At 40.3% G+C, this 15827-nt stretch overlaps 1 protein-coding gene across 1 annotated transcript; it reads left to right on the top strand.

The window, feature by feature from the left end:
- The first annotated feature begins 3030 nt into the window (after positions 1–3030).
- Positions 3031–3987, top strand: LOC120526682 (olfactory receptor class A-like protein 1). Its single transcript, XM_039749839.1, has one exon. It carries the CDS (start codon positions 3031–3033, stop codon positions 3985–3987), a length of 957 nt encoding a protein of 318 aa, XP_039605773.1.
- Positions 3988–15827: the final 11840 nt, after the last annotated feature.

Raw genomic sequence — 15827 nt, 5'->3', positions numbered from 1 at the left:
AAGTTGTATAATTGTATGCTTTGCGCATATAGAGCTCGAGTGAATTCTCTGCATTGCTACTTTCCACTCCATTTCTGATATATTAATTGAGAGATCTTTTTCCCAGTGTACTCTTGGATCTTTGAAAGGGAGGGATTGTAAAATGACAGTTCATAGCAGCAAAGAAAAATAAGATTTAGCAAATAAGATTAATTCTGTGCAGTTCTCAACTGTATTAGCATCATTGATGAGTATAACTCAGGCCTCTCATGTAGTGATTTTTATTGTGGAGAAAACACTCTAGTGAGCATGTTTGTGCAGTTCGCCGTGGCTTTGCGTGGACAGTATGCAACATGTTTTTAAAAATGCACTGAGCTCCTCTGATGTGATATGAACAACAGGCATAAACAGAATTGATTTGACTGGTTTGTGACAGATTACATCCACTATACAGGGTGACACAAAAGTGTCAGTGAGGCAGTAGGGAGCAGTAGTCCTTACACACACGCACAAAAACACTTCACATTCCCAAAAACTTCTTTAGCGATTTTTACATTTCACAATTGTAAAGGTGCCCGCAAAATGAATCTAAAGGATATAAATTTAACATTAGCTAAATACAACGTGTAATATTTATTTGCATCATTTATTTTAGGATTATTTAGATTCAAGTGAATAAACTATGTGACTAAAGATAGCATTACTTTTAGTAGGAACCTAGCAGGCAGGTGCTTGACATATGCAGGTACATGACTCATAGGATGTTTTTTCAGAAGATAGGATAAGAGCTTGAAATATTTGTAGATATATGAAAGAATTCTGGAAAGACAAATGTAAAAGCAAAAAATAAGAGTGTCATTATTTTATCTATGTATACTAATCAGTGTGTATATGCTTTTAAGAAGAAACGAAACAGGGGCTGCGGTGGGCTGGCACCCTGCCCGGGGTTTGTTTCCTGCCTTGCACCCTGTGTTGGCTGGGATTGGCACCAGCAGACCCCCGTGACCCTGTAGTTAGGATATAGCGGGTTGGATAATGGATAGATGGATGTCACTTTGGGACTTTGCATGTCACCGTGTTTCTCACAGTTAATGAAAAGTAACCTCACTGTAAACTGACCACACTATGAGAATTTATAAGCTGTCCGATTTTAACTGATGCAAATTCATGAAAGAGCCATCAAAGGCTCCCTATAAAAGTAACGATTTGAAAAGCATTTACAGATACAGCACTACTTCCAGAAACAGAAGACAACTCTGTCAGATACTCGTAAGCATCACTCCTGGCGTAAGAAGACAAAGACCTCAACAATTAAACTTATAAACCTGATGCGAAGCTGCTACATGACCCTGATTTGAATAATTCAGTTTGAATGTTTTTAATCTCTAACATTTATAATAGTTATTTCTGCAAATAAGCATTAGTAATAATTGAAATAAACTTTGGGATTTACCTCACTGAAGTTGTCTTATTGTTTACTGGCATTTACCAGTAAGTGTCAATGTAAAGAGCGGTGCACGTTCAAGTTAAGTTCTTGTAGGGTAGCTATTTGAGTACAGACTAACATATACTGTATGAGGCTCAGCAAAGGAAGGGTTTCAGACTAGCACTTGGCTTCTGTTAAATGTGTTTGTTGGGCCCTTTCAAATGTAACTATCTGGGCATGGGGTGCCATAGTCGTGAATCCTGGCAGAAGTACAGCTCCTGAAGTGGCTCTTGGCCATTGTTAAAGTATTCTGAAGTCTAGTTCCTGCTCAAGTCTCCCGACTCTCCCTGTCTTCCACGGCGAGTCACCTCCCTTACTAGTCACTCCCGCTCTTCTCCAAATGCTCAGCGGATGTGACTACAATCAACTGCCCTAGGTGTTAGATAAACATCTCACTAGGGCCCACAGTCCAGCTGCATTCAATCCTGCTCTCACTCGCACACCCGCACCAGCTCTCTCTCTCCTACGTCCCCTACCCCCACCCTCCCGGTAAGCCGCGAGCGTGGTGATTATTTATTTAAAAAAACTGGCCTTTGCTGAGAGAGCTGTGGACCCATAACACCACACCGTCATGACCACCTTTTAAATTGGGCAAGGATCTCATATTACGAAAGGAAACAAACGCCATTGCTAATACTGTGCACTTTTTTGATTTTATACAGATGTGTACAGATGTCAGATGTGTCTGGGTCAGATATGAACAAAATGTCAGTCAGTCAGTCATTCTATAACCCGCTATATCCTAACACAGAGGTCTTCTGGAGCCAGTCCCAACAAGCACAGGGCGCAAGGCAGGAACAAACCCTAGGCGGGGTGCCAGTCCACTGCGGGGCATGCACACAGACACACCAAGCACACACTAGGGACAAGTTAGGCTCGCCAATGTCTTGGGACTGTGGGAGGAAACCGGAGCAAACCCACGCAGACATGGGGAGAACATGCAAACACCACACAGGTGAAAGTGAACCCAGGTCTCCTTAATGCAAGGCAGCAGAGCTACCACTGTGCCATTGTGCTGCCCTGAACAAAATATTCATTTTTTATTTCAAAAAGTGGAACAAAACTGATGACTTCAGATTCTGTTTAGTTATAGCTTTTTTTTGTGTGTTTTTTATACACTTTCTGATATGACTGTGTCAGATGTGACCAAATGTAAAAGGGAAACAATAAATAAACATTACTTGTTTTTAATACATTCATTTGTGTTGATTTAAAATTTGTCATTACCTACTGCTTACTGGTTGCTGAAAATGTCTGGTCCAGTTAAATTTCTTGTTTTGAAAATCTTGCCGAAATGAAATTGTAATTGAATACCCCTACTCTAGGGTGTCCTCTATGATACTGAGGTATGGAACAGTTTAGTTGAGTGGAGGATCATGGTAGAATCCAAATGAATCTGTATATAGAAAAGTATTCAAGGAAACAATTCAAAGTACATTGGAGAATGTGCGTGGCTAATGTACAATGGAAGATTAAAAATCTTACTGATATTTTGTACAGTGCAGCCATATTACTTGAGATACTGTTCATATAGGTAACTATCTACTCTTTTTCAGGCTAACTTCATGGACACCAGAGCTATTCTGAAAGCTTCCGGTTATCTTATGCTAACGGTCATCAACATCCCATCCAATCTGTTCATCTGCTGTGCCTTCCTTCACACTCGTCTGACTGAAGCTAAGCTCACTCCTGCTGATGTCATACTGTGCCACCTGGCCATTGCCAACCTGACCTCAGCTTTAACTCGCAGTGTCCCTCAGATGCTGACAGCATTTGGCTGCGAGAACTTATTTGATGATGTTGGCTGCAAACTCTTGTTTTTCTTCTACCGCACATCAAGAACCCTGTCCATAAAGTTTACCTGCCTCTTAAGCACCTACCAAGCCGTGCTTGTTGCCCCTGCCACCTCCATACTTGACTCCCTAAAACACAAAATCCCAAAGAACCTGCACATCATCATTGCAAGCCTCTATGCCATTTCCTTCATATGTAGTGTTCATCCAATTCTGTTTACCTATGCGATACTTATCAACAACACCATACCCCCTTACACATTTATTTATGAATACTGCTATCTCACATTTCCAAATTTTACTGTTTATATTTCCATAGGGTTGTCCCTCTTTTTCAGGGATTTTTCCTTCATAGTAATGATGACTGTCATGAGCTGCTACATCCTTGTGCTGCTATATCGGCATGGTAAAAAAGTGAAGAACCTCCGAAGTTCAGACCATGGAAACTCGGGATCCAGAGCAGAGACCAAGGCTTCCCGTGCAGTGGTCACTTTGGTTATCCTCTACACTGTCTTCTTTGAGGGAGACAATGCAATCTGGCTATACTCATTGACCATCCTTAGGGTGGCACCTCTTATTTCAGACATCCGGGGCTTTTTTGCCATCCTTTATACATCTGTATGCCCTGTGGTAGTCATTGTTACTAATCCTAAGGTGAAGGCCAAGCTGAAAATGACCAAGTTCAGGGTTTTGCCTCATTCAACGAATACCAGCTCTTCAACTTTGTGACAGAAAACTGGCAGAGAGAACAAAATAAACAAGTACTTGGCAATGGCGTTTATAGAAGTTTTTCTATAAAGTGCAATAAAACTAATGGAGAAGGAGACAAAATCTCAGTGCTTGCTTACTTCAGAAGCTGTGATTAAATATTTGACTAATGACCACAACCAAGGTGACATAAATCAGTTAGAGCCCAGAAAGGTTCAATGACTCGCACGGGGTCACACATTAAGGCAGTGGCAGGAACTGACCAGCAGCCTCGTGGTTTATAGTCCTGTGCCTTAGACACTTAAAGTGCCTGTAAAAAGTATTCACCCACTTGAATGTTCTCTTTCACTTTCAACATTGAATCATAGAGGATTTAATTTGGCTTTTTTGATGCTGATCAACAGAAAAAGATCCCTTCATATCAAAGTGAAAAACAGATCTCTTCACAATGGTCTACAGTCAACAGTTAAGTATTCACCCCTTTCAAGTGACTTTTTACTTATTGCAGGACTGACAGCCATGACAGCCTTGAGTCGGTGTGTACAGGACTCTTATCAGCTTTGCACATCTGGACACTGCGATTTCTCCCTAATCCTCTTTGCAAAACTGCTCAAGCTCTGTCAGGTTAGATGGGTATTGTGAGTGAACAGCCTCTTAAAAGTCCATCCACAAATTATATGTTGGAATGAAATCTGGACTCTGACTGGTACACTTCAGGACATTAACATTTTAATTCATTTTTTTGCAGCTATGGCTTTATGATTTGGGGTTGTTGTCTCGCTTGAAAACAATATTATCTCAAGGTGCATTTTTCTTGCAGACTCCATACACGTCCTCATGCAGGACTTCCCTGTACGTATATTGTTGGATTCACTTTACCGTCTACCCTTACAAGTCTTCCAGGACCTGCTGCAGAGAAGCATGCCCAACCTGCTGCCACCACCATCCTTCACAGTGGGAATAGTGTATTGTGTTATACAGGGTGGTCCAAATCTAATTATGCAGATCCAGATCGTCTGGATGACTTTGATTTATACGGCGACGATTCCTGTTCGGCACAAAGACGATTCTTCATGTCGTCAGTTCGCACAATTCTCGATGGTGCGTAATGTTTCGGGTGATTTTCTATGTAATAAACTTAATAAGTTATAGCGTAATGAAAATTAAATAATTAGATCTGGATCACCCTATAGTATGCAGTGTTGATTTCATAATCCTTATGATGAAGTAGGCACCTTGTGCTTAAAGTCAATATTTTGCAGCTGAACGCATAAACTAAGACTAGAGATAGCAGATCATTTTAATGTGACAGGTAACAGTCTAATTTGACTCCATTTATCCTTAAATTTGATGAATCAGCTTTCATGGTCCCAAGGAGATAGACTCCACTTTAGCAGCATTAAGCACAAATAAGGAACTAACTGTATATGGAGCAACAGGAAATGACATGGAACAATCAGGCATACCCACTCGGATAGGTCCATTTCAAAAACATCAATCAAACGTGCACAGGATACGGGAGGCAATGAACGTGGTGGAAAATGTGTAAAGTGTTCACAAAAGTTCACCAGGTAAGGAATCAGAGCAATGTGGATCTAAATACAAGGGTCATTCTGGGGCACAGAAATGCAGGCCCACCCATTAGGACACTTGCCTTGTTCAATGACATATCAAACGTCTCAAATCTCAGTTCCTGAGCCGAAGAGCTGCCAGATTGTGCAGCTCTGAGGAGATCAACCTTCTGGAGATTAGAGGCTTCAGTAGTAGCTTTGACTGCCCCCACATGAAAACACATCAAATGGAATGGCACTCAATGGATGCAGAGGAAAACTCATACATTGGAAATACTGGATACTTTCTGCCTGATGTAAATTTGGTCAAATCTAATATATAAAGCTTAAAATCTGTGTGAGTGTATATATACTGAATATGTCTGTTTCCGGCGTACAAATCCACACGGTCGGACCAGTCTCTTCTCATCTGATCAGGGGAAGACCACAGACTATGTTCCAGGTGAAAAATTTGACCCTGGGGGTACCAATATGTTTTTTTTTCTTTATTCACAGTTTGAATGACATTTCCACCAGGTTGCTCAGAGCAAGTGAAACATCAGCATAGACTAAAGACAGACTAACAGACAAAATAACATACGTGAGCAACACTGAATGCTGCTTCTAGTTTTAAATATATTCCCATCGACTGATGAGCTAAAAGGCAGAAGCAGTTATCAAATTTGCACAAAAATTAGCCGGCAGTACAGATCACACACAAGTAAGGAATAATACTCAAACAAAAGTAAATGCACATGGTGGGCATGAGCAGGATGTTAAACCACAGTGACTTTGTGTCACGGCCTGAATCTAAACACACATGTGTAAGTAGTAATAGTCACTGTAGTACCGCCATGTGTTCAGAGCACAACAAAATTCTGACTTGAATGTCTGACCAACTGTGACAGTGTGAGTAGGCTCCATACTCCCAGGTTGCATCCTGAGAGTCTCTTGAACCTGCTATGACTGACAACGTACCTGAGGGATGAGCCAGTGGATGAGGACGCTCACACAAAGCACAGGAAAGGGGCATAAAAGTGCTTTTACTAAAACAATTCAAAAGAAATTAGTGTCCAAAAGTGTAGTGCAAATCTTAATACGATAAATAAATAAGGGAATAAATAGATAAATTAATTAAATAATTAACATTCCATAAAAAGTATGTTTTAATAGAGGTTATTAACAAGCCATAAATGCACCCAATAAAATTGAATTAAAACTATGCAGGAGTCTCCTCTTTAAAACCATAGCCCCAAGTGCTTCCCATTAAAACTGATGTCTCTCCAGCTTGGATTTCACAGCCCAGAGAGACATTGAGCAACAGGTGCAGACACCCCTCACACCTGCTCATGTCCCTGTCGCCAACTGAATGGCGTTCCATGGGATGCCACCAAGCCTCTACCCCTTCGATTCCCACTGCCTTCACAGACTTACACGGGGAGTCCTCTGGTGTATTGTGGTTACTCTTTGTCTGCTCAGCAGGAACAACCTTCAGCCCCCTCTTCAGCAATGGCCACATACTCCTGTCTGTGGGGCTCTATTCCCATCCGCCTGCTTCCTTTTCGCACACTGGCTCCCTCACGCCCCTGCCCTACTCTCTCCCAGCTTTCAAGATCCTCTCTTTCTCTTTTGAATCTTTTCTTCTCCATTTCTCATGCTGGCTCTTCCTTATATGCCTCTGTGGGTGCAGCGTCTCAAACATGCAGAGCAGGAAGCCCAAGAAGCAATTGTGCCAGACTGTACCATCATGTGCGGGTGCGTCTCAAGTTGACTTCCTCACTAACCTACAACAGCTGCGCGAGGATGCCCACCCACGGAGATCAGGCCAACCATTCAATTATTTATTTATTAAAACAGGCTCCTGATTGTTAAGCTGCGGACCTTCAGTATCACACCACAATGAAACAAGTCACCGCTCTGTGCTGCCATGATAAACAAGTATTCATTAAGATATATAACTCAATATTATTTATTAAAAAAAAATCTAACTAATCTAGAATTGACAATTTCCAAACGATATATATCTTTGGGTAACGCTTTAGTTCACGTAATGCAAAAATTAATCTATAACTTGTTTACTCTTATGTAACTAGACTTTAATAAAGACTTCTTTTATTCTTAATTACAGTTATAAGGCATCAGTAAATAGGTTATTCATCTCTGTGTAGTATGGCATTTGATATGCTGCAAAATTACTTATGAATATGAAGAATTCACAGGTTTTATACTGAAATATGCAATATCCAGGGACATATCTCATTTAAGATAAACGTTTATTAGGTCACATTGTGCAGATGAATAACCACTTCACTGATGCTTTGTTGACGTGTGTAATATGAGACTGACAGAGTAATAAATGCATTTTTGAAGTACCTTAAGTGTTACCCACCTTTCGAATATAAGGATGAAACAGATACTCAAAAAAGAAGGACACGCGAACACCAAATGGGTGTCGCCCAGGCTGGGAAGTGAATTTTGGTCTCTGGATCTGCAAGACAGAAGTGCTAACAGCTGTGCCACCACATCACCCAAAATATGATACATTCTGATACTTTTACACCCACTGTTCTGTTAATCAGTACTGCAATGGCTAACAGACAAAACTCTGAAATCCATGGTTTGAAACTCTCATCAAGTAACTACTTGTGTAAAAGTTGCATGTTTTGCTCATGTCTAGATGGGGACTTCCAGGTACGTTCATTTCCCTAATAAATCTCAGAGATGTGCAAATTAGATAAATTAATACAGAAACTCTTCATTCTAAAAACTCATAATTTAAAATTCTGTGTGTGTACACTCTGTGATGGACTGGTGTTATTATACTGGTCTAAGCAGATCTGTCTTCTTTGGCTGTAAACTGGATTACGTGATTCAGGCATTGATTTTGTCTGCATTACTGCAACTCTTTATCAGATAGGAGTATCTGCATGTGCTACTATGCCGCTGCTGATGATTTTGGAATTAAATGTCAATCCAGAGTTTTATTATGTGTAAATCCTAGCAGGTGGAATAAGCTAACCTTAAAGGTTTTTAAACAGTCTTTCAAGATGTTCTTATTTTCTGAATATCTTTCTTTTCTAATTGATAATGGTTTTGATGAAAGGTTCTTGATATTTAATAAAATCAAACTAATTGTGTGATTTGTCTTTGTTTTGAAGATGGCACCGACTGGTGTGGCTGGCCGTCTGCTCGTCTCGCTAATCAATGTTTTAACTTTGTTTTTATGTTTTAGTTTATCCCAACGGCCACTGTCCTATGATCGTGATTCTTTACTTAACATATTTTCTTGCTTGCTTTCCTGTCAATTTTCATCTCCTGATGGGATATTATGTGAACCTCCACTTTTGTTTTATTCATCTCCTGACTTTTTCAACTGGACGCCGGTGTTCACTTGTACCAGTGATCTGAATGCCTCTTGGAGACACAAACGTACCCGGTTAAACAACGCCGACTCAAGTCCCAGAGCTTGGATTCTCGATGCCTGCGAGTTGTCTATGACCCATCTACTCCTGGACAGGATTCCAACCCTGGTCCATGGGCGCTGGGTACCGGATTTAATTTCTCCATCTCAACCCGGCATCCCTCTTTCTCGGTGTGCTCTCCGGGAGTAAACGCTGCTAATCTTCGCACACTCACCAGTGGTCATCTCGCAACGAGCTCTTCTACCTCTATCAAGGCTGCTCTCTTGAACGTGAGATCAGTTTCTAATAAAACTTTTATTCTGCAAGAATTTATTATCTCAAATAAACTGTATTTCTTTTGCATCACTGAGACCAGGATTGTAAATGGTGACTCTTCATGTTTTACTGAATTGGTACCATCAGGTTATTCATTTTTAAACTCTCCTCGGCTGACTCGTCGTGGTGGGGGCATTGCCACTGTTTTTAAAAGTATGTTGTTGTGTAGGAGCTTTACAAAGGGTCTGTTTAGTAGCTTCGAACTGCAACTTTTGGAAGTGTGCAGCTCTCCTTCTTTATTGTTTGCTGTGGTTTATAGACTTCCTGTAATTAATGATATCTTCATTTCTGAATTCTCTGATCTCCTGGCTGATATCATCCTCTCCCATGACAAAGTATTTATTGTTGGTGATTTTAACATACACGTTTGTTGTCAATCGAAACCTTTGGTTAATAACTTTTTATCACAATTGGACTCATTTGATTTTATCCAGCATATTAATATGTCCTACACACACAAATAACAACATTTATTTATATAGCACATTTTCATACAAACAGTAGCTCAAAGTGCTTTACATAATAAAGAATAGAAAAATAAAAGACACAATAAGAAAACAAAATAAATCAACATTAATTAACATCAAATAAGAGTAAGGTTCAATGGCCAGGGGGGACAGAAAAAACAAAAAAACTCCAGACAGCTGGATAAAAAAATAAAATCTGTAGGGATTCCAGACCATGAGACTGCCCAGTCCCCTTTGGGCATTCTACCTAACATAAATGAAACAGTCCTCTTTGGATTTAGGGTTCTCACGGAAGGACTTGATGATGATGGTCATGTAGAGTTCTGCCTTTTAATCCATCCATCATTGTTGGAGCATCAACATCCTACGTGGAGTTTGCATGTTCTTCCCGTGTCTACATGGGTTTCCATCCACAGTCCAAAGACATGCAGGTTAGGTGCATTGGCGATCCTAAATTGTCCTTGGTGTGTGCTTGGTGTGCGTGTGTGCCCTGCGGTGGCCTGGCGCCCTGCCCGGGGTTTGTTTCCTGCCTTGCGCCCTGTGTTGATTGGCATTGGCTCCAGCAGACCCCCATGACCCCGTGTTAGGATATAGCGGGTTGGATAATAAATGGATGGATATTAATAAGCCAACTCACTCTCTCGGTCACACCCTTGATCTCGTTCTTACTCGTGATATTTCAGTTAATAATATTGATTTACTAGCCAACCCACGGCGTACCATACGCCGCATAATCAGGCCGGTTTTTTAATAATTTTTAAGCAAAGGGAGAAAATTTAACATTTGCAAAATCAGTAACGTAATAAATCAGCAAGAAAAGCAACATTGTAACAATGCACGGAACGAACCAACACACAATCGTCCTGGCGGCGTAGCTAGGTGGGAGGGGGGTGTGTACAAAGTGCAGGAGCATCTAAGAAGATGCATGTTTGTCGCGGATGCGAATTGCTGTATGTAGCGTGTACAACACTTTGCTATGCTGCACACGGTCGTGTGTCGTAACCGAAAACTCGTTTTTTAAAGACTGCTCACTTCATTGTGTTTTAACCTCACTTGTAAAGGAATGTTTTAATGATCCCATGGGATACCCCTCACAAACAGTTTTACACGCTGCATATGGCGATTCACCTCCGCGAGAAACATGCCTCTATTAACAGTCAACGTGTGGGAGGGGGGTGTGTACAAAGGGTAGGGACAAAAACAGTGGGAGCGTATGAGTCGCACTTAGTGGCAATTCCAAGGTTTGCAGCCCGAATGGGGTTCAACGGCTTACCCACGCCTAGACACATGCTCAATCTCATGCATAATTATTTATTGAATGGTAAACACTTCTGGAAAGACATGGTTGCCTAAAACAGGTTAGTGTGAGAATACAACAGTATTGAATGAAATATGGAACTCTGGAGAGAGCAAAATACAACACAATAGTAAACCCACGGCATAACAAACGGCGCATAATTATTTATTGATGGTTGAACACTTCTGGAAAGACACAGGGACACCCCTCGCAAACTGTTGTACACGCCGCATACAGCGATTCACATCTGCGACAAACAGTTTTACACACTGCATACAGGGAATCACATCCACGACATGATTTTTCCTAGATGGTCCTGTCGCATCTACCCTCGCACTCGAAGCATACACACTGCCTACTCATGTGCCCGGTCGCAAGAGAAACTCACGGAGAGCCACCCACCAGCTGCCTGTGTGTGTGCCTCTGTCTGTCTCTGGCGTGGCTTTCTCTTGAGTTGCCTCTGTGTGAACCAGTCAGGCACAGAGAAGGTCAGATGCTGACAGAGCGTCTCGACTGTTGCAGGGCCTGCATTGGTGAAGCAGGTGAGACGGTAATGAGACAGAGGCACAGGGCTTATTGGTTTTTAAAGACTGATTACTTCATTGTGTTATAACCTCAGTTTTAAAGGATTGTTTTAAGGATCCCATGGGATACCCTCAAAACCGTTTACACTCTGCATATGGCGATTCACCTCCGCGAGAAACATGCCTCTATGAACAGTCAACATAGCTCGGAGGTACATGACATTGACCTGCACTGCATGTGGCCTCTAAGACAGACGAACATAAATGACGCCATTTTTTCTGTGTTGTCGTGTCCGAGTTGGTGGCCGTGGCCCTGCGAGTTGTCGTCGTATCCAATGGTGTTGGAGTTGGTGGGCGTGGCTCCTTCCTGTGTGCACCATAGTAACCTCTCTTTTGAGAAACAGATTAATTCTGTAGTTAAGAATTTCTTTTTCCAGCTTCATCTTTTAGGTAGGATCAAACCTTTTTGATCTTGAGAAAGCTACTCATGCTTTTATCTTCTCTCGCCTTGATAACTGCAACTCGCTGTATTCTGGGATTAGCAAATCCCTGATACGCAGGTTACAGTTGGTCCAGAATGCTGCTTCTCGCTTTCTGGTTGGGGCAAGAAAGTCTGACTCTATTTCTCCAACATTAGCCTCTTTACACTGGCTGCCTGTCAGTTTTTGAACTGATTTTAAAATCTTGTTGCTTGTTTTTAAATCTTTACATGAGCTTTCTCCTGCCTATTTATCTGAATTGTGTGTTTTACACCAGCCATCCAGAGTGCTTAGATCTTCTGGTCAGTTGTCTCTTGTTGTCCCTCATACTAAGTGTAAAACTAAGGGGGACAGACAGAGCGTTTGCAGCTGCTGCTCCTCGCCTGTGGAACTCTCTACCTTGTCACATAAAGGAGTCGTCTACAATTAAACTGTTCAAATCGAGATTAAAGACTCATTACTATTCACTTTCCTTCCGTGACCTTCAGTAATATTGATGGTTTCCTCATTGTGATTATGTAATCTTACTTCTATTTATTATTTACAGTATTTTATTTATGTTCTTTCATTTTATTTCTATTTATGCAATTTTGTTAATTGTATGTTTTTTCTTCTTTTATTGTAAAGCACTTTGGCTATATAAATAAATTGACATTGACATACATTTATGATGGTCAATTTTTTTAACCTAAGAAATATAGCAAAAGTTAGACCTCTTATAACATTGCAAGATGCTGAGAAATGAGTTCACGCTTTTGTCTTCAGTCAGCTAGATTACTGTAACGCACTCCTCTCAGGACCACCCAAAAAAGACATCAATCGATTGCAATGAGTGCAGAATGCAGCTGCTAGAATCCTAACTAGGAAAAGAAAATCTGAACACATTACTCCAGTTCTGATGTCACTACATTGGTTACCTGCGTCATTTAGAATTGACTTTAAAATACTGCTTATGGTTAACAAAAGCGTTTCTCAACCTTTAAGTATTTGCGACCTGAGTTTTCATAACAGTTTTAATCACACCCCCCTAATGCTTTTTTGAAAGGAGCCCACTAATACCAATTTGTTCTTTTTAAATTAATGATATATCATAGATGCATATTTTATTATACCTACTTAACTTTTATCAATATTTATCTAACTTTATATTTATTTTTCTAGTATCAGAATATAGTTTAAGTTAATTTGTTTTGGTTTCAATAGATGTAATTTTCATATTTTCGATTCTTGTTTTCTTTTTTTCACATCATTGCGCCCCTGTAGGGGGGCCCGCCCCACACGTTGAGAACCACTGCTTTACAAAGCCTTAAATAAGCTCACTCCATCCTATATTTCAGAATGTCTTACACTCCAAAGCATAACCTTAGATCGTCAAATGAGTGTCTGCTTATTATTCCGAGAGTTAAACGTAAAAGAAGTGGTGAGGCGGCCTTCTGCTGTTACGCACCTAAAATCTGGAAGAGCTTACTGATAGGCTAATATGGTGGAGCACTTTAGAAAACTGCTAAAAACTCATTATTTTAACATGGCTTTCTCATAGCTTCATTTTAGTTTACTCTGTATATGCAGTTAATTATCAATATCATTCCTGATGGATCTGTAATCCACACTAACCCCTACTTTCTCTTCTGTTCTTTATCTGATTTCCTTAGGTGGTGATCTGCGCCACCACCACCTGATTAAAGCACCATGCAGTCCCTACATTGATGAATTAAAGGCCAGAAGTCCACATGACCATCATCATCAAGTTCTTCCATGTGAACCCTGAATACAATAAGGACTAATTGTGAGGTCATTTCTGTTAGGTAGAATGCCTAGTGGGGGCTGGGTGGTCTCATGGCCTTGGAACCCCTGTGGATTTTTTTTTTTTTTTCTCCAGCTGTCTGGAGCTTTTTTTTGTTTTTTCTGTCTTCCCTGGCCATGGGACCTTACTTTTATTCTATTATTAATTAGTGTTCCCTAAATCTATTTTCTTATTTATTTTGTCTTTGTTCTCGTTCTTTATCATGTAAAGCACTTTGAGCGACATCATTTGTATGAAAATGTGCTATAGACATAAATGTTGTTGTTGTTATTGTAACCTTGTCCTGAAACACTTGTTTCTAAACAGCCTTCAGGGTGATGCTTACTGAATAAAGTTGATTGCTTTTGGAAGCCACTTTAAATAAAAGCCTCTGCTAAGTGAATAAATACAAATTATCAGTGTAGGTGGGCTCAGTAATGAGTGGATGCAGATAATATGTCCCTCTATGTTTTAGTGACAGTATGGTGTTGTTGATAAGCTCTGGTGCTGACTTCACAGCAGGTGATGCCATGTTTACCACAATGTGTATTCTACAGTATTCCAGTACCTGGACACTCTATCTTGTAAGGGTCTTTTGGGGGATGTTCACCATTAACAGGCTCCCTACTTAATAAACCTGAATTGATATAGTTATGTTAATAAGAAGTGTGTACAAATGTCCCTGCTGTAGCTGTTCCTTCTAGTCTCTCTCTTTCTTTGTGTGTTTCTGCCCCATTGATTCTCCCTGGGGTGTGTGTCTGGTGTTATTCTGCCTACAATTCCCATCAGAGTGAGTTGCTGCCGCTATAAACCAAGAGACAGGAGCACACAGCAACATTTGAATTTCAGAGCAAACTGAACTTTCACAGGTCATTCATGACAGAACTCTGCGGCGTGGTGTTTGTCACGCAGCACTTCCACGCAGAAAGGTAAGTAGTCTTGATGCTTTTGTACAGTATGTCACAATGATTTCTATTTAAATTAGTGCAGAAGTAAAAATAATATATAAGGGGGCTCGTACTATCACACTAAAACAAACTGACTACAGAAGAATCATCCAGTCAAGAATAAAACAGTCAAACTGAACTTCTGAAAGTGTTCTTGTCAAGGTCCATTTCTTTTCCATCAGATAGCTGTGAAAGTCTCAATCAAATGAAAAGCAAAATAAATTGAATATTTGCAACTTGGAGACATGCTACAAAATGTATTTATTCACTGAACTTCCTAATTTTAATACAAGATGCAAGTTAGTCACAACCCTGGAATGGATGCCAGTCTATCGCAGGGTTTGCTCATACATACACTTGCCATTCAAAAGCTTGGGGTCACCCAGAAATTTTCATGTTTTTGATAGAAATCGATACCTTCTATTACAAAGATATGATTACATTGATTTAAAAAATACAGCCAAGGTGTTGATAGTTGCTTGTGCAGAATGAAACTTATTCTATGTGACAGATTGCCAAGAAATTGAGGATTTCATACAAGGGTGTCTAGAGAAGAGGGCAAACTAAATCTAAGCAGAATAAAAAAAGAAATGCCTTCCCAGATGGGCAGAGGCATAAAAGAGGAGAAAGACATCAGAGTGTGTAGTCTGAGAAATAAATTCCTTACAGGTCCTCAGTTTTCTTCTTCACTAAATACATATCAAATACCAGAATCATCTGCAACAGAGATGTTGAACATAATACCCATAATAAGTCATCTTCTGTCCAAGGTCTGTGTTCTCTTGGCCATGTTAACCTTTTCTTTTCATTTGCCAGTTTCAAATATGTCTTTTTCTTTGAAACTCTGCCTTTAAGCCCAGTACCCCTAGAATCATCTTCTTTCTGTTGTAGACGACACTAGTATTTGGCATGAATTTAAAGAAGTCAACTGAGGACCAGTTAGGCATTTGGTTCTCAAACTGCAGATGTAGCTGTCTTTACCCTCTTATGCAGTTGTGCATCTGATCTTTCTTCCTCCTTTTCCATACTAGTTAGATCCAGTGTGTCCTTTTCTCTCAAGACAGTAATAGACACTTT

This window comes from Polypterus senegalus, chromosome 3 (genome assembly GCF_016835505.1).
Source record: "Polypterus senegalus isolate Bchr_013 chromosome 3, ASM1683550v1, whole genome shotgun sequence".
Taxonomy (NCBI): Eukaryota; Metazoa; Chordata; class Cladistia; order Polypteriformes; family Polypteridae; genus Polypterus; species Polypterus senegalus.
The sequence above is the reverse complement of the archived record's forward strand: the minus strand, read 5'-3'. Positions and strand labels throughout refer to the sequence as shown.